The sequence below is a fragment of the Podarcis raffonei genome, chromosome 5, assembly GCF_027172205.1.
Source record: "Podarcis raffonei isolate rPodRaf1 chromosome 5, rPodRaf1.pri, whole genome shotgun sequence".
NCBI classification, from domain to species: Eukaryota; Metazoa; Chordata; class Lepidosauria; order Squamata; family Lacertidae; genus Podarcis; species Podarcis raffonei.
This window is the reverse complement of record NC_070606.1, coordinates 30654268-30678555: the sequence shown is the minus strand read 5'-3', so window position 1 is coordinate 30678555 and position 24288 is coordinate 30654268. Positions and strand designations below refer to the sequence as shown.

Here is a 24288-nt window from a genome sequence, read left to right as displayed (position 1 = left end):
ACCCCCACCCTGGCCTGGGAATTTGGGACAGGCTAAATCATATGAAGCAAATTCGGAGAATTCGCCCTGTCACGACATCTGGCTCCGGCCCCTCGCAGCAACGCGCCTCCGTCCGGGTCCTCCCGCCGCCAGGGGCGCAGCGGGCGCGGTTCCGGCGGCGGAGGGCGGAGATGGAGGAGGCGGAGGAGGGCTGGAGAAAGGCCGTGAAAGGAGCAAAGGCTGGGTCCACCTCGCTGAGCTGCTCGGGCAGCTGCTGCTCCTCGCTGGCGATGGGTAAGGAGCAGAGGAGAAGCGGCGGCGGCGGCGGCCGGGCGTGAGGGGAGTCGGAGGAGCTTGGGCTGGCGGCGGCGGCGAAGGGAAAGGGCTGACGGAGCGTTTCTTCTCCCTCTGGGGAGGGAGGCTGGGTGGGCTCGGCCGCCGTCTGTTATGGGGGAAGCGCTGCCTTCGCTTGCCCCCGCTGTGGGGCGGGTATCCGCGAGGGGCTGAAGCCGCCCCTCGAGCCGCGTCAGGCGAACAACAGGTCTGACACTCAAGTGTTTCTCTTGCACACGTCTCCGGGGGGAAAAAAAGGATGCTGAAAAGTCCATTGGTCTTTAAGGCCGCCGCGAGAAAGTCTCTCGCGATCGTCTGCCCGCCCCCCAATTTCATTCCGCATCCAGGCCTTCGTGGGGTGGGAGCCCCTCTCTAGGTTCCCTTAGGAACGAAGCACACCCCTGGCTATTGGTTGCATAGGAGTTAATACATCGATAGATCTATGAAAATCGGGCAGGCAGTGAAATGGCTTCGCTTTGCACAACGATGTTGATGCTCCAGTTGACGAGCTCTTGTGAGTAGCTCCCCATTATTCGCTTGCGCAGTTTCGGTAGCCTCTTAAGTAGCTAGCAGCGCCTGCTTTGGATGAAGGAGCCCTGCCGGGAGGAGGCTTCGTGTCTTCGTCATTATCTCTCCTTTGAGTTTCTGCGAGCCTGTAGGGAGGGCGCGAACTGCTGGCGCCGAGCGGCGCGTGGTGGTGAAGAAGGTAGGGCTGCTTCATTATAGCTTCTTGCGGGTAAGAGTAGTTTACCATCGGCAACATCACGAGGGGAATCATGTGCAGACGAACGGCGGTCGCGTGTTGAGCTTGGGGAAGGAGAGTCCCGCCTGCCCGCCCGCCCCGCCTGCTGCCTCACGCACCCGCTGAGCGTCAGAACCGCCCTTTCCCGCAAACCTCGCTAGGCGCGTGGAGGTCCCGGGGTGGGGTATCCTGGACCAATCAGGATGCCCACCCCCTCTCGTGTGGAGGAACTCTGCACGTGCATCGGTTCTTGCGTGGGACCCTGTCTCAGAATCGCGATTGGCAGGGACTGAAAGAGTGGGCAAATCTCTCTTGCTCGCTCTCAGGCGTCCTTTTAACCGTTATGATGCCATCCTATAAGGGAAGGGAGGAGAAATTACTTTAAAAAGCAGTGAGGACCAAGGGTTTTTTTCCTGCTAGGGTTATGCTTTTTGCAGTGCTGTAGCTGGGGGGAGGGGGAGGTGGCTACCCTGGTTTTTTGCCCTGGGTGAAACCTCCAGAGGGGCACCATTGAGGCTTCCAGGTCCCAACCTGTGTGTGGGGTGTGTGCACCAAACTGGGTCTTTGACCCGGATGAAATAAAGCCTAGTTTCGCCCTTGCTTTTTGAACTGGGCCTCATCCTGCTAGACCCAGTGGGGCTTGCAAACACATTTGGCAAAAATAAGCTTTCCGTCAGCATATGTTGGCTTGCAGAGTCATTGTGGTTAGTTCACTGGAAACATCAGTACATTGCAGTAACAAAAGCAAAATATTAGGCCATCTTAAATGATTTGAAAATGTTGCAGTGCTATTATTTCACATATCTTTTATGGATTTTCATATTAAGAACTTGATGTACCTGGGGAAATGGCAAGCAGTGGTACATTTTCCAGGCTAAAGTGCTCTATGCCCTGATTTAGAACAGGACACTTGCCAGTGCTGCAGGTCTATGGAAATATTCTGTTCCTTCAGAGGAAAAGCACTATACAGACACACCCTATGTTTCATAACATGCTTTTTATCCTATTCTCTTTCCCCCTTTCATTTTTTATGTTTAGTTTTGGATAAGATTGTTGTGTTTTTATCAGTAAAGCAGTATCGAACTATTCTGTTCTCATTGAATAGTTTTCCTTTTTTTCCTTTTTAAGCTGTGAAAGACCCCACAGCTGTTGAGCGAACAAATTTATTGAATATGGCCAAACTGAGTATCAAGGGACTCATTGAATCTGCCCTGAGCTTTGGTCGAACCCTTGATTCTGACTATCCACCTCTGCAACAGTTCTTCGTTGTTATGGAGCACTGCCTGAAACATGGCCTTAAAGGTACCAAATGCATGTTTTAAAAAGGATGATTGTTTGTTTTTACCAAAGCATGTTGACATTTTATTTTGTTATATAACAAAAGAGTATAATACTAGATTGCTCATTCTAGATTAAGGCAAGTTTAGGTATATAGAATTCCCTATACAGTGGTACCTCGGTTTACGAACTTAATCCGTAAACCGAGGTGTGCTTTCCCTAATGAGGGCTCCCGCCGCTGGTTCCCTTCCACCGTTCAGATTCCATTCTTAGACCGACGTCAAGTTCGCAAACCGGGACGTTACTTGCAGTTTTGCAGAGTTCATAAACTGAATAGTTCGTAAACAGGACTGCTCTTAAACTGAGGTACCACTGTATTAGCCGGCCTATGTTCATGTTCATGGGTCCAGGATGCACACTGTAGACTTCCCTCACCTCAGTCAATCCAAGGGGGAATCTATGTGCTTCCCCACTTGGATTCATTAATACTGATGTGGGCAACTGAAGAAACCCTCTAATTTATTTTACATAATTTTTTTACTTCTTTGGAGTCCTGCAAGTCCCTGCTGTTTCTCTTCTTTGTTGGCTTCCTGGGATATGTAACTTCAACTTGCAGATTCTTCTTTGTTTTGCCTTATTTTGTCCTTGGTGTTCTTATAACATTCATTTCACAGTTGGCTGCAATGGTTTTAGAGAATCTTAGGTGCAGCAGATTAAATATGCTGATACTGTATAAGTGTTGAATATTAACCATGCTTACAAATGTTCCTTGCACTCTGATATGGCTTACCTAGAAATAACTTTTATAGTGCCATCTAGATAACAGCTCTATTAAAGTATAAAGCCAAGTTTAAAATGTAAAAATATTATATTTTCCTTCTAGTAAAAAAGTCTTTTCTCAGTTACAATAAAACAATATGGGGTCCTCTGGAGCTTGTGGAGAAGTTGTACCCAGAAGCTGAGGAAATCGCTGCTAGTGTTAGAGATTTGCCTGGTCTCAAGTAAGTTGTGTTGCCAATAAAGATCTTTTCCATTTTGGACAATAATCCTGGCCAACAGATACTTGTTTTCTGAGCTATTCCTTTTTTTAAAACTAGGACTCCACTAGGACGTGCCCGAGCTTGGTTACGATTGGCACTTATGCAAAAAAAGATGGCTGATTATCTACGATGTCTCATCTTTCAGAAGGAATTGCTTGGGTGAGTGTCCATTCAGATTTTTATAGGATAAATTAAGGTCAGTGCTGTAATTGCTACCAGATTTGTACAATTATGTTACATTTACTATAGCTATTGCTAAGTAATATGACAGTAAAGTTAAAACTTGGTTCTTGACTTGGTTTGCATTTGCGTTTCTTATCTGAGCACCTAATTTTCTTTCGTAACTGAAGTTGACTTCCAGTTTCTCTTCTCGTTTCCTCTCCACCCCTTGTGCACCCCCAAAATTTGTTCCAGAGGGTCCCTGAACTCTCCAGAGCGGGGGGGGGGGGAATTGGGGATTGGAGAAGAAGGAAAAGCCCTGTTGCAGACCGGTTGCCATTTCATACTATGGTGGACCTTTCCCATTTCATTTTATTTTGTTGAGAAAACTTAGATTCTGTATAAGTTGCCACTTTAGTTGGTATATTCAGTATGTTGCTCCAAACTTTTAACCACCTTGGAGTATCGGTGAAGTCCATCTTTAAAAGATTTGAAAATAAAATAAATTACTGATTGACCAGCAGTTAAAAATTGATTCAAAGTATGTTAAAATAAGTTACGGAGTTTTTAAAAAAATGCATTTTCCAGCGAATTTTATGAATATCATGCACTGATGATGGAAGAAGAAGGAGCCGTTATCGTTGGCTTGCTCGTTGGGTTAAATGTAATTGATGCAAATCTTTGTGTAAAAGGAGAAGACTTGGATTCACAAGTAAGTAGATATAAAGCTATGGTCTCATACTTTTGCCTTAAAGGTGTTTTTTTATGAAATGATGGGGGAAATATCAAACTGATGGATCTGAATGCAGAGTATTAAAAGTTGTAATGTGCTTTCTTAAAAGAAAAAAAAAAGTTTCTTATTTAGCTTGATGAGTTAAATGGAAAGGCAGTTGGCTATTCCCTAAACAAAACACACTTATTTCCTTTGAAACGCAATTAAAGGCCTGATTAATGAATTGTTTCTTCTGCAGAGGAATAGTGATGGAGTTTACATGAATCGGTTCCTTTATTAGAAAGCTTTTGGCTTGGTTACAAAAACCATAAAAGTGCAAACTAGCTGCTTGTTTTCCTTTTTCCTGATTATCCAGAAAGTCTCCAAAGATTGGAAATAGTTCTGCATAAAGCCTTCAAACTGTATTAGTGCAGAAGTATAAATATGTGACTGCTTGAAAGAGGAAATGCATCTGGGTTAGTAATCTTTACCCTAAAAGGGTTGTTGAAACGGGGGGATGGGGGACTGAAGCATAGATGATACAGCTTTGAATGAAAGCTTGTCATTACCAATGATGTAAGGCCTGTTGTGCTCATGTTCTCCTACAGTATGTATAAGGTTTCATTGCACATTTCCAGTAACATCAGTGAAGTAAAGACCAAACCCGGTTTTCCTTTTTAAAAATAAAAATAAAATACAAAATGTGAATAAATCTATTTCTTCTTAGGTTGGTGTGATTGATTTCTCTATGTATTTAAAGAATGAAGATGATATTGAAAGCAAAGAAAGGTATGTTTTAACATTTCTAATAAACAAGTACATTAAATGCTTTGAAAAGGGTTTTGTGTTTTTCTGCCAGGCTCCCTAAGGGCAGGAAGCAGAAGTGTGAGGTGAAAGGATCAGGGTGGATCAACTTGCTTTGTTTTGCTAGGATCAATGAGAGGACAAATATATGAACATCTGATCCTCTTTTACTGGAACCTCTGCAAACTGAATGCAGATTGACAATGGTGATAATTCCTGCTTCAGACATTTTAAGTCAGGTCCCTGCTCTTCTGAGTCCCCTTTTCTTTCCTTATTTGTTTTGCCTTTCTCCTCCTGTCAGAGATAGGAAAGTGGATCTGGCCAAGGGGATAGATGAAGAACTGGTCCACCCTCCACAGCCCATGTTGACAGGTGCGTAAGGATGTCATATGACATCAAGGACGCACTCTGGATTCTTCTCTAGCTTTAGTGTGGTGCCTTTTTCTGTTGCTGTGCAGAGCGACAGGAAAAAGCGCCAAATTCAAGCAGTGGCTGGAAAAGAGGAATCAGGAGTGCACCTATAGTGTGGCCCCAATTTTTCATTTGGAATTTCACCTAAAAAGTTTTACCGCTTAGCCCACAGGATAGTATCTATTACTTTGTTTCAACCATAGACTTATTATACTTCTACGGACTTTCAAAGATTGACAGACGTGTTCAATTGATTTCAAATATATTAGAGAATTTACAAGTGCACACATTTTGTTTTTGTTACTAAATCATGTATATTATGTAATAAGAATTACAGTGCTATCTTGTGTACTGGCCTGCGTGTTGCTTGTATTGTTTGTTGTGTTAAGTTTGCAACACGGGGGTTTGTTGTTCTGTATTGTTGATGCCTCCTCCCACTCAGCCGCCCTACAGCTGAGGGGGAGATAGTGGGCAGACCATTTGGGGCAACGCGGAGCCTTCGGGTGCCCAAGCCACCGCGTCACTCCCAGGAGAGACGTGTGGCTCGGGAGTGCTGCAGGCAATGCAGTGAGTGCCGCCCTGCATTTTGTCACCCCCCTCAGTGGTGACACCCGGGATGCTCCACCCCCCACTGCACCCCCCTTCCTCCACCCCTGCATATATGGTGTCAGATAAATGTCTAATTAAATATGTTTTCATCTCTTTAGAAATGACCATATTGCTGCTATATTGGATCAAAAGAATTATGTTGAAGAACTAAACAGGCAGCTGAAGTAAGTATATACAGAAGCATCTGTTGAATCCATATAGAGGCATCATCTTTTTAAAAAGTAATTCCGATAAAAACATGACTTTTCTGGTACAGTAGATGGCACTGAAATCCTTTTAGTTTCATTTGGCTTAGTTTAATGGTTGCATCATATAGCTACTGAAAGGGAGTCTAGAGTGAATGAAGCTGTTGGAAGACTAATGTTTCAAGTGTTTTGTCTGTTAAATATGCTATTATTTTAAATATGGGCAAAGTAAGAGGAGTTTATTATTCAAATTAGCTTGGTACAAATCCTGAAATTTGATACTTTCAGTCTTGCTGTTCTTTATGAAGGGGACTAAGATTGCAGTCCTAAACATATTTTCTTGGGAGTAAGGATATTGCTGTAATTTCCAACTATTGTGGGAATCATTTGTGTTAAACTGGTATTTTGCACAGGAAGGATGTAACATGCAAAGGCAAACTATATGCAAGCATACTTTTTCAAACACCTGTGTATGTTTCTCTTTAATGTATGTGTACATGGATGTGTAAAGTTGTATGTTCATGCATATTTTCCATTCATACTTTTTGTCTTTGGCTTAAAATCACCAGTATAACACTGATGTTTTCTGCAAAAATCATAGCATATAGCACTGCCCTTGTCCCATTAAACTCCATGGGATTTAATTATGAGTAACTAAAATTAGGACTGCGGTGCAAAAGAGCAATGTTAACATGTGGGCAGAATTTTACTCTTTAAGACTTTAAATATTTGTTCTTAGAGTGGCATGGCCTTGTTATTAAGTTATAAGAAAAGGCTGCTAGTGCCACTGAGATGAGGTGGTGCTGAGGACTTCTCTAAAGAACAGCAGCAAAAAATATAAATTTCCTGGCTCATGAGAGATGAAAGAAAGAATGAAAGTTAGCAGTTACATAATGGACATTTAGAGTGATAGCAAATGTCATTTCAAGGAACACAAATATGATGATGGCAATAAAATAAAGCTAGTGCATTTATCTTCTTGAAAGATGTATGGTGGAAGATGTGTTTTCCAACTCCATTGATCAGTGGACACCCAAATAGGCACTAGAATGTTAAGTAAATTGCATAGTACTATTTGTACTTGTAGGATTTGATGTGTAATTTTGAATGAGGTTCTCTTTACTATTTTCAGTAGCACAGTCAGCAGTCTCCATACACGCGTTGATTCGCTAGAGAAGTCAAACACTAAACTAATTGAAGAGGTATGGACTTTTAGCAATGCATATGACCAATACTATCTTTCTGTTCTGCCTGTGTGTGTTGAAATATTTTTGTTTTCCTATTATTGTTCACCTGAATCTTTTTGCTTTTTTTATTCCACTTCTTTCTTAGTTAGCAATAGCCAAAAATAATATAATTAAACTTCAAGAAGAAAATCATCACTTGCGAAGTGAAAATACACTCATCTTAATGAAAACACAGCATCATCTAGAGGTATGAGAGTTCTATTTACAAAGGAAATATAATATGCGGTACAAAGCAATATTAGTAAAGAGGTTGCCTTTGCTTTTTTGTGTGCATGTGCTCTCTCTAAACTGGCTCAAGTAAAATATGATAGGTGAGTGTCTTTTCAAAGAGTAGGTAGCAACACAGCCATTGCAGAATCAGCAGTAAATTCTGGCATGTTGCACTATCTTGGGCTATTTGACATACTAGAGGACCCTATCATAAATACAAATAACAAACTCATCGTCTGAGTGCCTGTCCTTATGTGGCCAAAATGGCCTCACTAGGCTAAGGGGAAACCAATGATTTGAAAAAGCTTTGGAGGGAGGAACCTTAAGTTGGGGTGGGGGGTGGACTCCAATAAGAACTGAGCATGCTTAGTGAGTACAGAATGTTGACTTTCAGGGCGAAATAGAAAAGTGGGAGGAGATAGAATGGAGTGGTTGGAAACCTGAACAGGAACATTCCACTCTGATATTTTGTTTCAGATCCTATTTGTTCCTTCAGTTACTGGTGTTCTAACTGTGAGTTCCTTTGCTTATATAGTTGAAACAGCAATACCACCACACAAGAGGGGAGGTATCAGTAGGCTTGAGGGAACTCCAAGGCTTACAGAAATGCAAACATATTTAGGAAAAAAATGCTGCAAAATATCTCAATGAGGGCTAACACATTGCTGTTTTTAGGTGTGTGGCTACGTTTTATTTTTAAGTGTGTACCTCAAAATGTAAAAAGGAGAATGAGATTAACAGATGTTCAGAAGCTTGTGTGTCATATAGACATACTCTTCATCTTTAGAGAGCCAAAATTGACTGCAGCTGCCTGTGAAGCACAAGCTTGTAAAATTTGGGTTTGGCTCCATGTAATATGTGGCATTTCAGGGAGCACTGATTCTGTCAACATGAGATGGGACATGTACAGCTTACTGTGTTTTACTGAGTCAGAGAGTGTCATTCTACAATACCCTTGTCTGTTTCCCCCGCATGAAGATATGCTCTGGGGGAAAGTGATCTAAGCATGAATTCCTTACTTGTAGGTGAACAAAGTGGATGCTGAAGCAGAACTTCAGACATACAAGCACTCCAGACAAAGCCTGGATGACATGTACAATGAAGCACATAGGCAGCTTCGAGAAGAATCACAGTTGAGACAAGTGAGTGTATATCAGATATGCTATGGAAGCAGTGGGAACTTGTATATCCAGAGGCATGTAAGCTGTCTTGTCTTCTATCACCATATTTTCCTACCTTAATGCATTTGATATCTGTGCACTTCTTTGTATTTTGTAGGATATAGAGAATGAGCTGATGGTTCAAGTTGGTATGAAGCATGAGATAGAACTTGCAATGAAGTTGTTGGAGAAGGATATACATGAAAAACAAGACACTCTTATAAGCCTGCGGCAACAGTTGGAGGAAGTCAAAGGAATAAATGTAGAAATGTACAAAAAGCTACAAGTAAGAACATTTTACTGTTTGCAACTGGAAGCTAAACAAAATACAATTTTTAAGCAATACTCTTTCCCCCTCTAGGGAGGCCCACCTGTCCTTTTGAGAACTAGCTTTGAATATCAATGGATGACAGTTATTCTTACAGCTGCTTTCTTAGCATAGGAGCAAGGTGACCATCAGGATGAGGAGGCTTTGGCTGATATCCTCTGTTTTCAGCCTGCCAGCAACTGCAGACTCTCACTCATATAACATAATGTACTCTCCTGTCCCTTGCATGATCCCACAAACTGCTCCTGAGGTTTGGGATTCCCTCCTCAGGAGAACAGAGGTCGCAATGGGGAGGAAGGGGCAATCCCATTGTGTCGGTGGCAAGCCACTCATGCACTGTTGCATGTCATCCTCATTTGCTTCAGACCAGGAGACAGAGCCAACTTAATAACCTTACTGAGGGGAAAGACTTCCATCATCTCTGATTGTTTCTACCTCATAAACTAGAAAGGAAGGCAATAGTGGTTTTAGCCACAAGCCACCCACCACCAAAATGCTTTTAAAGTTCCACTTTTAGTAGCCCTTGTGGGGTATAAGAAAAAGGGGAATTTAGAAAGATAAACCTTTTGTCAATTTCCTCCTCCTGAAGATTGGGCTGCTGACCTGAAAGTAAGTTCCTACTCCTGCTGCTGCTGCTGCCCATCAATACAGCACTAGCAGTGTGGTGAGGGTTGCTTTAGAGAGTTCACTGTCCAAGGCTGGGCAAGAGGGAGCAATTTCGAACGGAGAGGAAAGGAAGAAAAAAAACTACACATCCAGACTGTAGATTTTATTATTGCTCACTTGTTAATACTCAAGTTATATAGTGTTGCAATATAATAATCACTCTTATATCATAGGTTTCAGATGATGCGCTGAAAGAAAAGAACGAAATCATTGGCAGACTTGAAGATAAAACCAATCAGATTACAGCAACTATGAAGCAGTTGGAGCAAAGGTACAGCATCTTCTTTTATTCTGCTTCTCCACTCCCCCTCAGACTCATTTCTTCTGCTTCAGTTGCCACATTCTCATATAGTAGGCACTGAGATATGACTTTGTTTTGAAGGATCAAAATGTGCTTTTTTACGCTGTTTTTAGGTGCTTTGAATGCATATTTCAATTCCCTTATTTTTTTGTGCCTGAGATATCCTATTTGACTCCTTGCTAGCTGTTTCAGAATTTCCACCCCCCCTTTGCATATTATATCTATCCAGCAAAGTCCCAGTTGACTAAAGTAACTTTTCTGATTTCTTACTCATACATTTGAAGCTAAATGTTAAACTAGTTTGACAATAGGAGATCTGTGATTGAATTGTCTTTTAAAAGTAGCTTTAGGGACCATGCTCAGCTTAGGGATAAGAAAGGCAGAGGGGACCCCAAGCCAATTCACAAACCCCATCCCATGTCCTCACTCCAGATTTGCAAAATGGTGCTGTCTGCAGCCTTCCAAAAACAGTAGTATGGAAACCATCACAAAAAGGCAAGGAAAAGGGCAGGCCCCCTCTGACCCCCTGTAATTTGAGGTGCTGATAATATGTTTGGTGCTGTGCCCTTGAAGATCTTTAAAAAAGCTTTCCTTCACACTGTTTTCTTGATCTAACCTTCTCAAAGGTTTTTGCACCCCTATAAAAATATTTGTTGGCATCCGTCTGTCTCATGAGACAATAGAGTGCACCTCCAGGGGTGAAGTCAAACTGCTGGAGAATCACAGTGCCTGCTGCGACTGCAGAGACCAGCAACTTGTAACTGCTACCTCCCATGTTCTTGCTGTGTTGTTGCAGCACCAAAGTGACTTTTGTGGGATGCAAGCCTGGGCAGTGTGTATGGAGGTCCTGGGATGGCCAGACAGCCTCGCTAATGTAGTCCAAAGGACAGAAAAGCAATACGTTTGGCACCAGATTGGCTACAGGAATTGCCAGGAGGAGGCATGCAAGGCTCCATCCCACTGTCTTAGGGACTACTCCAAATTTGTGTAGGATTTACTCCTTAGCAATTTCCTCTCATAAAGATGTCCTGCAAGGCAGCGGGAAACAAGAAAAATATACTTGAGGGGATTTAGGTTGGACAGATCATGTATTGGAATAATTTGCTTCCTCCAGTGCCACAGCCATTTCACCTCCATGGTTGCTTTAAAACTTAAGACCACACACATAAAACAAAACAGGATTTTGATTCAGATATTCTTTTGTCTCATCTAGTTAGGCACTTGATGTGTGCAGACTCTTAGAATCATTTGTTGGCCCATATATTCAGTTGGAGAAAAATCATTTGGAAATACTCTTCCATTTAAATCGGAAACATTCTTCCATTCTGAGTGTAAGTGTGTAGGGTCGAGTCCCAGAGAATCCTGAAACTACCTCCATGTCCTCAATAGATGGGAATTTTTTGTGGGGGCGGGGGAAGTATTGTATGTCTTCAGCAGCATCTTCTCCTTCCCCAGCTCAGGAAAAATCACCTTTTGAAACAAAAAGAGAGTTTCAAAAGCAGTTTGTGATATTGTCATTTTTTAAAATAAAAAAGAAGTAAAAAGTCTTGTAGATGGTGCATGAGACAATGGATGCTTCTGAAGTAACTCTGAGGCTATATATATATATATATCTATATATCTATATATAATGACATGTAACATGTATGTCATTTATTATGAATACAGAAGTATGTTTACATGCTTTACTTCTCTTAATTATTTTTTTTAATGGGTGACATCTACTGCTTGTACAATGGGACCCAGTTACTTTTCTCCCCCCTCCAGCTCCCCCTTTCCCACCCCAAATCTGCACTCCTCCAGAGTATATTTTTGGGGCACATGGAGGACTGCGGGGGGCAGGACAGGAAGAAGCTGCCCGCTGCACAAACAGGCACCTGCTTAGGCAATGTTGAATCTCAGATGTTGTTAACATTCATAGCCTCATCATGTGGCTGTTGACATGTCTTGCCATTGTTTTTCTTTTCAGTCTACTTAACAAACAAACAAAACATAATTATGTATTAAAACGTTAGTGGCATGAATATTCTTTTATTGACATCCTTCTTCCTCTTTTTCTTTTTCTTTTCTCCTTTATCCCAACTTCTGTGTTTCTGAATATTTTGTTACCTTTATTTGTCTTTAATTTTTTATCCATTGCACATCTGAAGTGACAAAGAATTGTTAACGCAAACCAGGACTATTGCAATGTCCTTAGTGAAATGTGCCAGCAATGAAGGGCAGCATCAGTACAAGCTTGTTAAAGATATATCATTTTGAAAGATCCTCCATGTGTCTTGAAATAGTTTAAAGGAGTAAAATTTGTAGGATTTTTTTTAACCTTGCTTTTAAGCCTATTTGCCCATGTATTTTGGCTTAAATAGGTTATGGATCAGGCTCTAAATGTAGCAAAATAATTTTGGCATTCAAATTGGTCAATATTTTAACATAGATCTCTGACACTGAACTCACCAACGTATTTTGTTAGTTGCCAATTGGAATTAACTTTTTTTAAAAAAGAAATTGCAATGCTACAACTTTTGAAATGTTAAATGGAAATTTACTTTAATTTCAGCTAGCATGCTTTTTATTCTATGTTTGGTGAAGTTTGAAGATTAGATGCAGAATGGTTCAGATACTAGCAAAATAAGGTGACAATCTTTTGAGTTACACAGAACTATTTTTTTAAGGCCTGATATTTTGTCCATTTTGAATATCTTACCATAGTATACTTAGATTTGCACAAACTCTACTGTAATAAATGGAGAGTGCACAACAAATAGTACTTGGTGAATTATAGCCACATTTGGCCTTTCTGATGTAGCATCCTCTTCTGTGGAAATGAACAAAAGCACACCTTAACAGGTGTGGGAGCTCAAGAAACAAATTACATTACACCCATCACCAATCCAGACACCACCCCAAAACCTGCCATATTGGGAGCAAGTACTTAGATTATTTACATGCTCTCATTTACACCATGCACACCATAGTAGACACACAGTTACATTATTTGGTGTGTGTTGTGTTGATTTAACATGGCATTGCTTGTGCCACCTTGATTACAATATTTTTTGTGTTCTGAATTATATCAGACCATTTAGTGCACTGGTTTTCCCATTTTGTAGTGTTGATAGATTTGTGTAGTTAAGGAACAGTTAGTTTACAGGGTTTGGGATTTTTTTTATTTTTTTTAAAGAATTCATGCAAAAACACACAAAGGCACAGTCACAACTCTGTATGTATGAATAAAAAAATCTGTATGGCTCTGCATTGATGGCATCTGTTAATCATGAATACTAAATAAAAAAAATTGGATAAATGTATGGATTTTTTTAATATTGTTGTAGTGAGAAAAAGAATTTGGATTTCTTGGCATTGTCTGGGTCTCTCATTTGAGTTTGTGAGTTTACCCCAAGCTTTGTTTTCATTTAGAAATGTTTCTATTTCCCCATTTTTTTCCTTTTATTTGTCTTCTTCACCCTTTACACCCAAATTCTAGCTTCAGTTTTACCCAAAGTTGATTTGAATTACACCAGATTACAACAAGCAGAGAAGGCTCAAATGGAGGCAGAGAGTGAAGACAAGAAATTTAAGCAAGACTATATGAGTAAATCTGAAAGTCTGCAGAAAGATATTACTCAAAAGGAAAAGCAAGTGTAAGTAAAGTATTTGTGGGGGAGAAGATAGCATATATTCTAACATGTGTGTCCCCTCCCCTTTTGAATGTCATTAAAGTGGAAAGCTAAATCCAGATGAATTACAGATCAGAAGTTTTAGAGCTGCATGTGTCACCACAGAATGGCTACATGGTGCATGTTGGAAGAACAGACTAAGTAAGCTGATCGTAAATTCATCTGCCTGATCTAGTAGTTTCATAGAATGCAGAACTTCTGTGCTGGGATTCAAATACCTGCTTAGGCTCATGCCTAAGGTGCTCATGCAAGGTGTTTGAGCAAGCCAAGTGGACTTTATTTGAACAGCTGAACCTGTTGCCCCATTGCAATCTCCTTTTGAAATTCCCCTAAGTTTGCCATACGGCACAGGAGAACGCCCTTTTAGGGTTTGCTTTTAATATCTTGCTGCTTTGAGCTCAGGAAACTAGTTTAACTTTGGGGAAATGTTGCCCTGATATGCATACTCACAAGGGCTGTCCTATTAATATTTTTCTGCTATTGAAAACATCGTTTTGTTCACATAGCTTGCTCCAAACCAGAAATAAAAAGTCCTAGAAGGTGAGGGAGTGTCTGGGCCTCATCCAGGACTGAGTGTTCTCTCATTTGGGGAGCAGTGCTCATCTACTAACTTGACTAACAATTGGGCATTGTTAGGGCCAAACTGCTCAGTACATGACATAGGCAATTGCACTTTACATATCTGTAATACAATAGTCCTGACCTGGATTGGGCTTATCATGGCTATTAAAACAACAACAATGCATGAAATGCAGTTACACATTTCACATATTATTTAGTTTGACCCTTAAGCAACCGTGTGCACTCCTCGAGGGCTAGATGCAGCTCTCCCATCACAGTACCCGTCTAAGGTAATTTGAGCTGGATTTATGTATTTATTTTATTTTTAAAATGTATATCCTGCTGTTTTTACCCAAAGCTGCTTGCAGTATAATAAAATATACCACCACCTTAAAACAACACCGGTCAGATAGTAGATAGATATCTAGATCATAAAGAACAACAGAACCATCTTATCCTTATTCTGAAAGCATTCTGTTAAAATTCGGTTAAATGCTTTTAACCTGGTTCCAAAGGGAGATTGGGAGGGATCAATGAATCTTGGTAAAGTTTGAATCAGATTTTAAGATAGCCTTCTTCATAACCTTCTTGTCAAATAATAGTTAATTTGCTTATTTTTTCCTATCGCTTATTTTTGCAGAAGTCTTCTACACAGAATAATATAAAACATTTTAAAAGGAAATAAGTAAATCTTTATTATAATTAACACGTGTAAAATGTTTACAGTGTTGAATTATATACATTGTACTAATTATTTCATAGTTGTGCAATTGCAGTAGGTCAATTAAAACGTATAATTGTTTGAATTACTTTTTTATATTCTGTATTTCTAGTGGCCAGCTGGAAACAGATTTGAAAATAGAAAGAGAATGGCGACAAACTATGGAAGAAGATCTTAAAAGGGAAAAAGAAACATCATCGTCCTTGAAGACAGAGACCCAACAAATCATTACTCTTAAAAAAGTAAATTCTGCAGCAAAATTTCATAAAATTTTACTGATTATGTAAGCTGTACTTTCATTGTTATCCCATGAAGCTGTATGCAAGTGCTCAGAGATCTGGAGGTTCTTTCTTCCGAGGTAGAAGTACTGTTGGTTGGTCTTAAGAGATCATTATCATTACAGGAGATAAGCCATCCCATACACTCAGATTACAAGGAAGCATGGTGAACAGGAAGTGTAAATAATACTTCCTGTTTGCTCAGCTATTGCTATATCCAAAGCCACTGTGATATACAGTGGACTAAAGAGGTTTTAAGATTGTATCAGTTGAGACTTGCATATGAAACGTATTTCGTTGAATTCAAATCTTATTGCATCCCAAGAATGGGGAAACCAAAATTCGTTAAAGCCATTTGCTAGACATACCCATTAGAACACTTGGTATATACAGATGTACTTTTAAACAGGATTCACCATGGTGCTTTTCTCACACAGTACGAGCCTAACTTCCCCTGCCTTTGCAAACCCTTTCAACAGATGTACCTATCAACAAATCAAATGCCGATTCCAAGTGTCTGTTTTCTTCCCTGCTCCTCCCAGTCTTCAGGACAACTCTCTTGCCTCTTCCCTACTCCCTCATCAAGCACAGAATGAAAGCCTTTTAATTTAAAGATTCCTCTTTGTATTCCTACTACTACATAAAACCAAGTTTAAAAAGTGTTGCAATACTGCTCCGGCAGTAGGATGAGTGAGTTTGTAATGTTACAAACACTAACAATCAGCACAGTGTATTCAGCCTGTTTCTGCTACAAACTGACAGGACCGTTTCCCCCTAATCTTGGACATGCTTGTATGACAATGGGAGCATGATTCCTATCTAGCTCAGCTTCCTTAACTGTATGTCAGCACCCTTAAAATAAAATAACATAACTGTAATCCCTGTCTTTTGGCTATGGTGGTTGGAGCTGATGGGAGCTGGGAGCCCAACAACAACTAAAATGCCACAGGTTGCCCATCCCTGATGTAATTAATTCCCGTTTTTAAAGCCAGCCCAAATAGAAATGTTTTACAACTCTTCTGAGAAGCTATTGACAGTGTTAATGTTTTCTTTGTCTTTCAGGAGTTCCTAAAATTACAAGAAAAGAACAAGCAGTTGAAAAATCTATGCCATGATCAAGAAGAAGCTCTCCAAGAACTGGCTGGCAAACTTAGCGAGTAATTTGTCTTTTTCTTTTCTTGCACACAACTAATGAAAACAAAGACTGGTTCATGTGCATATGTTTCACCTTTAACTTCCTCCAGCCCAGCTACTTAAGGCTTTAAAATTATTTAAGTACTTTAAGTCTCGTAGCAGCTTCAACCCTACAAAGCACTTTAAGTCTCAGCTAGCAGAATCCAGTGGCTCCTTTGCCTTGGTCAGTTGCCTGAGAAGAGAAGGCTAACACTTAGAATTGTAGAGTTGGAAGGGGACCCTGAGGATCATCAAGTCCAACCCCCTGCAATGCAACCTTGGCATTATCAGCACCATGCTCTAACCAGCTGAGCTATCCTGCCTAACAAATACAGTAATACCTCCCCGAACGTCCGCCCTGTCGACTTTCCATTTTGGCGAATGTCCACGGCAAACCCGAAAGTACCAGAACGGGTTACTTCCGGGTTTGCCGCATGCGCAGAAACACAAACTGCTCCGCACGCATGCACAGAGCAGTGCTTTGTCAAGTGTCCCTTTCGTCGAACATCTGGGGCTCCAGAACGGATCCCAGACTCAAAACAAGGTACCATTGTATAACCATTTGGCTGATGTACTTCCTGGGCTTTTCATATAGATTAGTGCTGGAGTAAGTCAGGGTTGGGAAACCTGTGGCCCTCCAGATGTACCACAACTTCCATCATTCCTGACCATTGGCCATATTGGCTAGGGCGTGATGGGAGTTGGAAGTCCAAAAACATCTGGAGGATCACAAGTTGCTCAACCCCAGTGTAGGTTTTCTCCTTTTTCCACTTGGAAGGATATTCTGTTTCATCAGTGTCTCGTAAACAAGCCTTTGTTTCACATTGCTGCCAGATTACGACTTTACCAATGGCTAAGCCACCAAACAAAACCTTTCTTGCCAGTTAACAGAAGTTCTTACCATCCAGCAAAGGCTTTGACCTTCATTAGCAAGTAAGTGCCAAGGTTTCTTACAGAGAGGATTTCTTTGCATCTCGGAAAAGCCACTGAAGAACAGCAGCTGTAGACTCTTTCAGGGAGATAAAACCAAAGCCAATTGCTGTAAAGGCTCTGCTTCTCATTGGAAGTATCCTCTCTTTCTCATCTACAAATCATAAACAGATGCAGGGCTTATATGGGATTGTGTCTTTCATTACCCAGCACGGGTATAGATCCCACATGAGTCCTGTGTCTGGATAGGGGTATGTGAAATGAACATGACTTACTTTTCTAGTAACGATAGATTTCAATTCTAGAAATGTTTTTTGAGGTCCAGGTGTGAAAATTGGGAACCAATGAAACGTAAGTTGTCTTGTAAATGAAGGCCTTCTGCAAATTTTTCCTACCCTCTTAAGCACATCTTCCTTACAGGGAGGTGCATGGAGGCAGAAGTGAAGGAAGTTGGAGAAAATGGGGAGAAAGGCAAGGTGTTTGTGTTGAAAGAGTATATGTCTACAGATACATGTTGGGTTGAAGGAAGTGTGGACTTCTACACACTTCCTTCAATCCAGCCATGTTTATCCCCCCTGAAAACAGGTGCATTTAATTATTCACAATATTATTCACATATCTTCTCTTTAGATCAAAGCTTAAAATAGAAGATATAAAAGAAGCAAATAAAACATTGCAGGTTAGTAATTTGGAAGGTGGGGAGGGGCATCCAGACTAATTCTTCTATTCATTTCAGACATTCTGTATTATATACTTCACTCCAATCTATAAGCTAACGGGTGGTTAACCTTTCAAATTATAGTGTAAATTTTAACCATTAACCATTAGTATTTATAGTTTCACTGGGCCTGTCTATTCTGTCGGTGTGCTTCATTTCCTAGCTATAAATTATTGTGGTTTTAATCAGCAAATTATAATGTAACTCTACATCATTCCACATACATCATGTATCAACAAAATACATGTCAGTGTTTAATAGTCTAAATCAGGTATCTTAAACTTTTTCAGACCCAGGACCCTCTTCTAACTCAAACATGCATTTGGGGACCCATTTCTTAATCTGGTGGTAGTGCGTCTGTTGTGACCCAGCTTGGATCAGGCTGTGACCCTGATCAGTTGAAGACCAGTGGTCTAAGTGGAGTCCACTCTCTTTTATTTTCTCATATCAGTATCAGCTATTGAATCTGAAAGATGGTCTTAATTTGAGACCATAAGAATTATAAAGTTACAGATTTCCTCCTTTCTTCTCAGTAACCCACAGCCTTAGACTCTCACATATTTTGAAAAGCCACAAGCCAATAGACAGACCCACTTTCAGCCTCTAGCAGCCAGTATTTTCACTTTCACCACTACTAACAAATTAAAGAGTATCAAGACTGAAGCAATTTCTTGATAAAGGCCCTGTGTCCTAGCAGAACTACTGATGGATCATTCACTGGTTCAACAGCTACAGTGCCTCGAGGTCACCTGCCAGAATTTATCCACCATAGATTACACCTACCGTTTACAACAAAATTCCTGTATTATGCTGACATCTCCAGGCTTGGAGACACCCCCCCTTTTATGGTCAAGGTGTGCTCTGTAAGATGACTTTTTAGTGATTTTCAGTTTTAAGAGACAGGAAGAATCACAAACTCATCTTTCAAGAACATTGTAGGGAGGCTCCCAAATTCTAGTTTTATTTTGTTCTAACGCTCGCTTAGTTTGTGATCTTGATAATCACTTGTGCTTAATTTTCTGCTTGGCTATGATGCTGTACCCATTAACCTGAAAATAGTAGGACTTATTTCTGAGTAGTCATGTATAGGATTGCACTGTTAGGAGTGGTAGGTTTCAAACTCTGTCCTTTGGGGTTCCACAACAGCAGGATCTACAAGGGCAGACAAGTTGCCTGAAAGACGGCTTATCCATCCATACCCATCTTTCCATACAGTGTGCATCTACATTTCATGTTCTGTGGTATCCTGCTCAGTGCCTTAATCTGTGTGTCCTACTGTACTCCTTAGGATCCTCTCTAATGTGCAGGGCGTTGACCACAGATGCATTGGTGTGAGAGATTTCTTGATGGTAGGCTGGGTAAGGAGTTGGAACTAACATGAGTTGTCTCTTGTACTATCCTGAGGAATGTTGTCCTTTTGTATACCTGAATGGCAACTGTCATTTATGATTAGATAAATTGTATGTATGGTACCTGTTCTATTCAGAGAACATTTTTTCTCCCCACTAGGGACAGGTCTGGCTAAAAGACAAAGAAGCAACACACTGCAAATTATGTGAAAAGGAGTTTTCGCTTTCCAGAAGGAAGGTGAGCATGCATGAAAAGCTTCATTGGCTTTTATCCACTAACAACAAGTTCTGTATCCAAGTTCTGTTATTTACCAATACTTAATATTCACATTTTTATTTATGCATGTGCACTAAACCTCATCAATCACTATCAGCTAAAAAAACAAAAAATTACTATTTTCATAGTTAACCCCACAGATCATTTGGTTCAAGCTAAATCCTTTTTGTTGTTACAAATATTGCAACAAATAGCACAAACTCTGATCCAATAATAGAATGTTCAGGTAACCATTAAACTTGCTTATTTTCCATTCATAATGACCAAGTCACTGGCTGACATGATCCCTCCTCACATAAAATGTGAAATTTAGCTTCTAGGGGGTGTGGGAGAGAGGGAGAAACAAATATATAGATGTATGTAAATGTTTATTTGTAGCTGATTACTCTCTATTTACTTCATAAACTGTTGATTTCAAAATCTCCTTCGGGTTTCTTTTCCCCACCCCTACCCATCTTGATTTAGCATCACTGTAGAAACTGTGGCGAAATTTTCTGTAATGCCTGCTCTGACAACGAACTGCCTTTGCCATCTTCGCCAAAGCCTGTAAGGGTTTGTGATTCCTGCCATGCACTGCTCATACAGAGGTGTTCTTCCAGTGTGCCGTAAGAGTCATCTACAGATTTCTAAAATGTTGTTACTTCACTACAGTGGTAAGAGCTGTAACATAACAGTATAAACTCCTGCAGCGCTGGCCAATGCTTTTGTATTGTCAAAATCTAAACAGCCAATCTTAAATCTTTGTGCCATTGTGATATTCCTGCAGTGGCAGCATGTCATATTATGTGAGGTTCTGCTAATGCAGCAATTGATATGCCTGATTTTACAAATGCATCTGCTTGTGCAACACACTTTATTGTTCATCGTAAAGGATATAGGCAGAATGTTTTGTATTCCCAGCATTTGCCATTTTATCATGCAGATGGACCATTCCAGGACCAAGTGCAGAGTTTTGCAGTTTCAGATTATTTTTAAAAGGTTCTTAGTTTGGGAACAGGTTGGCAGGGGACACTGTAGCTTAGAAGTCAGAGGAGCTGGACAGGGCTTTTAAGGGTTGTGAGTTGAGGTTCAGCATCTTGTGCAGCTTTGTATGTTTCACGGCCCTCCCCACAAAAGCCATTTAAATGCAGAATTGGGAAGATTACATATAAGTAAATGCAGCTACTTCATATATTTATGGTGACATAAATTGGCTTTCTTGGACATTATCCCTAGATGTAAGATTAAGTTTCCAGCCTTGTTAGTGCAGCAGTTTCAATATGCATGTGGTAGCTTAGCTAAAAGAATGAGAAGGCAAGCAGGTTTTTTGCATCACTGGACTTCCTGAAAGAACTTTGTCAGGCAGGTCTTTAAGTACTTTGTCTGAAACTACCTGACTTGCATATTCTGCACAGGGCTTTTGAAGAGGAACTAGCAGAAGGCAGGCCAGGTGAGGAACGGAAAGAATATCCTGAGGGGGATCATGGAATGTGTGTAGTGCTTTCATCATAACCTCTGTTTTGAGGTTCATGTGTGATAAAAACTTGTTAGGGATTTCAGAAAGAAGTTCTTTAATTATCCCCATGGAATGCTGTAGAACAGCAGTTATAAAATGTATTAAATAAATACTGTGTGGAAGAGTAGTTAAAGGATACTAGCCAACTTGACACTTGCTTTTTTCTTTACTCTGTCAGAAATAAGATCTTTTTTAACTAAATGGCCTGAAAAATAATACAAATCAGCAAAGTTAAGAGTTCTCTATATATTTCCACCAGACTGCCTTAAGTTGGGGCATGAGGAAATGATATATACAGAAAAATTGGGGTAATTAAGAGATTTGTATTGCTGAAGTTCAGTTGATAACACTACACTGTATACATTAGATGATTTTCTAAAAGGTATAAAACTTAAAGCAGAATTAAGAATACCTACACAATAAAAAATGCTTTAAGTACTCCTTTTAAAAACAAGTCTAGCTGAACATGTTACTGTAATTTGTGACTGTACTTGGTAAGTTCACATGCACACAGAAACTTAAAGGAGGCTTTTCATACAAGGTAGAATTTGTACCTTGAAGGGCATATTATATACTTATGCCTAATTACTAATTCTGTTTACAAGCAAACCACCTATTTTCATTAACCTTTGAGACAGGAAATGACTTGTTAGACTAACAAGCATAGCAAACCTGTGTGCTAAACGTAATAAAACGCATCAATACAAGCCCTGGATGGGATTCTTTGTGCCATTTGATTTGATATGTACATCTGGTACAGCTGGAATAGAGGGAAAACATTAAATTCACCCTTTGTTTGAGATTTTTTTATCTTCAAGATAGACCCCTGCACAAAACTAAGCCTAAAGAGGAAATGGTGGTGGCAGTGACAGCAAGCAGCCTTGTTGAGCTGCAAAGGGGGCATTTTTGTGTCTTCAGCACTTGAGTACCACAAATTTAAGATCATCAGGAGGCCTTCACTTGCTTTAACCTGGGAAGAGGTATCCTGACAGGAAAATACTTGTTCATCTTCTTTCTTTGGAACGGCTTCTGTATCTTCAGCAGTATATAGGGAAATTCAGCAGCTGAAACAGTATCCTCTGCTGTCAATTTCACCATGAAGGTGTACTGTGTACGCTGAATTTTTGTATGCCATATAAGAGTTATTAATGTACAGGATTCCTATGCAGCCTGTTTAGTCCTATACTAGTGGTATTCCTCAAAGTTGACCCTAAACCTACTCTCAATTCCCATCAGGTACAGAAAGCACAATAAAAGAACCACAACACTACAAAGTTATGATTACTAGCCACTTACTCAAACTGCAGTTAGCTTGGAATGTATTTAACATGTTTAGTTCAAAAGGGCAACTTTTCCATCAGCCTTCTAGCTAACCTGTTTCAGAGATGGAAGCCTATGGCCATTTGATAAGATTCTGAGAAATATGTTGTGCCTAATCCCAAAGTTTTATTAATTTCCAAACTATTTGATAGTATTTCAAGACTGGAACGTATCCACAAAAAAGGTAGGCAAGAAATGCCCTGTGTTTTTGATACTAGAAAGCTGTTCTATTTGACAGAAATTCCTTTTCTTCCAGTGTTTGTCCATATTTACCTAATGGTAAATTAAAAATACACTAACAGTGCCGAACTGACACATTTTAGTGCTTAGAATGAGTACCATAAATTTAAGATAATCAAATAGCCTTTTCTTGCTTTAACCTTAGAACTATTTCTTCCACACAAAAAACCCCATAGATTTTAGTGGCATTGAGAATCCATTTTCAAACTCACAGCACCCACCGTAAGTTACTTTTCCATTCCAATTAGCACTAGTATGGCAGATGTGATGTACTGACTACTTGCTGGGATCTTAATGGACAGGTTTTTTTAACGTCTGAATAACCTGCTCATCCTCAGTTTTTGTCATGATGTTTGGGTCAAAGAGACTATGAGACTAACTCACCCTAGTAGAAACAGAGATGAGATTAGACTTGCCTTTTTTCAACAAAATTTCTATCATTCCTGCCACTAGAGATTTAGCTATTTCAGAACAAGCTTTCAATATCAATGGTGCATGTGTGCCAAGAATTTATTGACTAGTACAGCTTTTGTAAATTTTAACATGACATTTTTGTAACTTTAAATACGAATGTTTGTAATCTTGTGGTTTGGACAAATTAAATATTTGAGAAATTTTCAGCAGGCCTTGGAATGAATACGGAGTTCATTATTTATCTTGTGTGTAACTACTGTTACTCTGAGGCAGCTAGTATACCTAGAATAATTGTCAGTTAATCATAAGGACCTATGTATACATTTGCATTAATCACTGGCTGTGTTGGCTACGGCTGATGGTATTTGGGAGTCCACAAACTTCTGGAAGGCCACAGATTTTACTGAACTACCAAAGGTTCCCTGCAGCTGATTTAGGGTGAACATCTATACTGAGAAAAAGTCTTGGCTCTGACACACCATTTAAGCATTTTGATTGAACTAGTTAACAATTCTCTTTCCCACCCCACTTTTGTTTAACAGTTGCTTGTTATTAACCCATCTCCTTTTAATGCAACAGCCTCTCCACATCTGATTCATGCTTCTGTAAAGCACTGCTCCAGCACAGCAATAGCATAGACTGCAGTAGCAGAGCAAGCTTGGTAAAAAAACAACTTTGAATGTTTTAAAGTGAACAATGACTTGAGTTTTTGAGATGTGTCAAAACCTAAAAAGCTTCCTGTGTTGCCTTTACAGTCATACCTCGGGTTGAATGTGCTTCAGGATGAGCGCGTTCAAGTTGCGCTCCGCGGCAACCTGGAAGTAACGGAGCGCGTTACTTCCGGGTTTCGCCGCTTGCGCATGTGCAGACGCTCAAAATGACGTCAGGCACATGCACAGAAGCGGCAAAAAGCTACGCACGTGTGCTCAGACGTGCCGTCGCTAGTTACGTTTGCTTCTAGATGCGAATGGGGC

The 24288-nt window shown here is 40.2% G+C and overlaps 1 protein-coding gene across 6 annotated transcripts; it reads left to right on the top strand.

The window, feature by feature from the left end:
- Window positions 1-129: 129 nt before the first annotated feature.
- Window positions 130-23529, top strand: RUFY2 (RUN and FYVE domain containing 2). 6 transcript variants are annotated; one of them, XR_008330518.1, is made up of 18 exons: window positions 131-273; window positions 2183-2356; window positions 3216-3333; window positions 3430-3531; window positions 4120-4243; window positions 4971-5032; window positions 6166-6231; window positions 7385-7454; window positions 7585-7686; window positions 8735-8851; window positions 8988-9155; window positions 10037-10134; window positions 13683-13802; window positions 15233-15362; window positions 16461-16555; window positions 18132-18180; window positions 19508-19806; window positions 20311-20350. XR_008330518.1 is itself a non-coding variant. In XM_053388426.1 (18 exons), exons 1-18 carry the CDS (start codon window positions 171-173, stop codon window positions 20452-20454), a joined length of 1920 nt encoding a protein of 639 aa, XP_053244401.1. In that variant the 5' UTR covers window positions 131-170; the 3' UTR covers window positions 20455-23529. The 6 variants fall into 6 exon arrangements, 3 of the variants coding, with proteins under 3 accessions (XP_053244403.1, XP_053244401.1, XP_053244402.1); XR_008330519.1 differs by lacking the exon at window positions 20311-20350 and having other exon boundaries at window positions 19508-19577; window positions 19729-19806; XM_053388426.1 differs by having other exon boundaries at window positions 19729-19806; window positions 20311-23529.
- The last annotated feature ends 759 nt before the right edge of the window (window positions 23530-24288 follow it).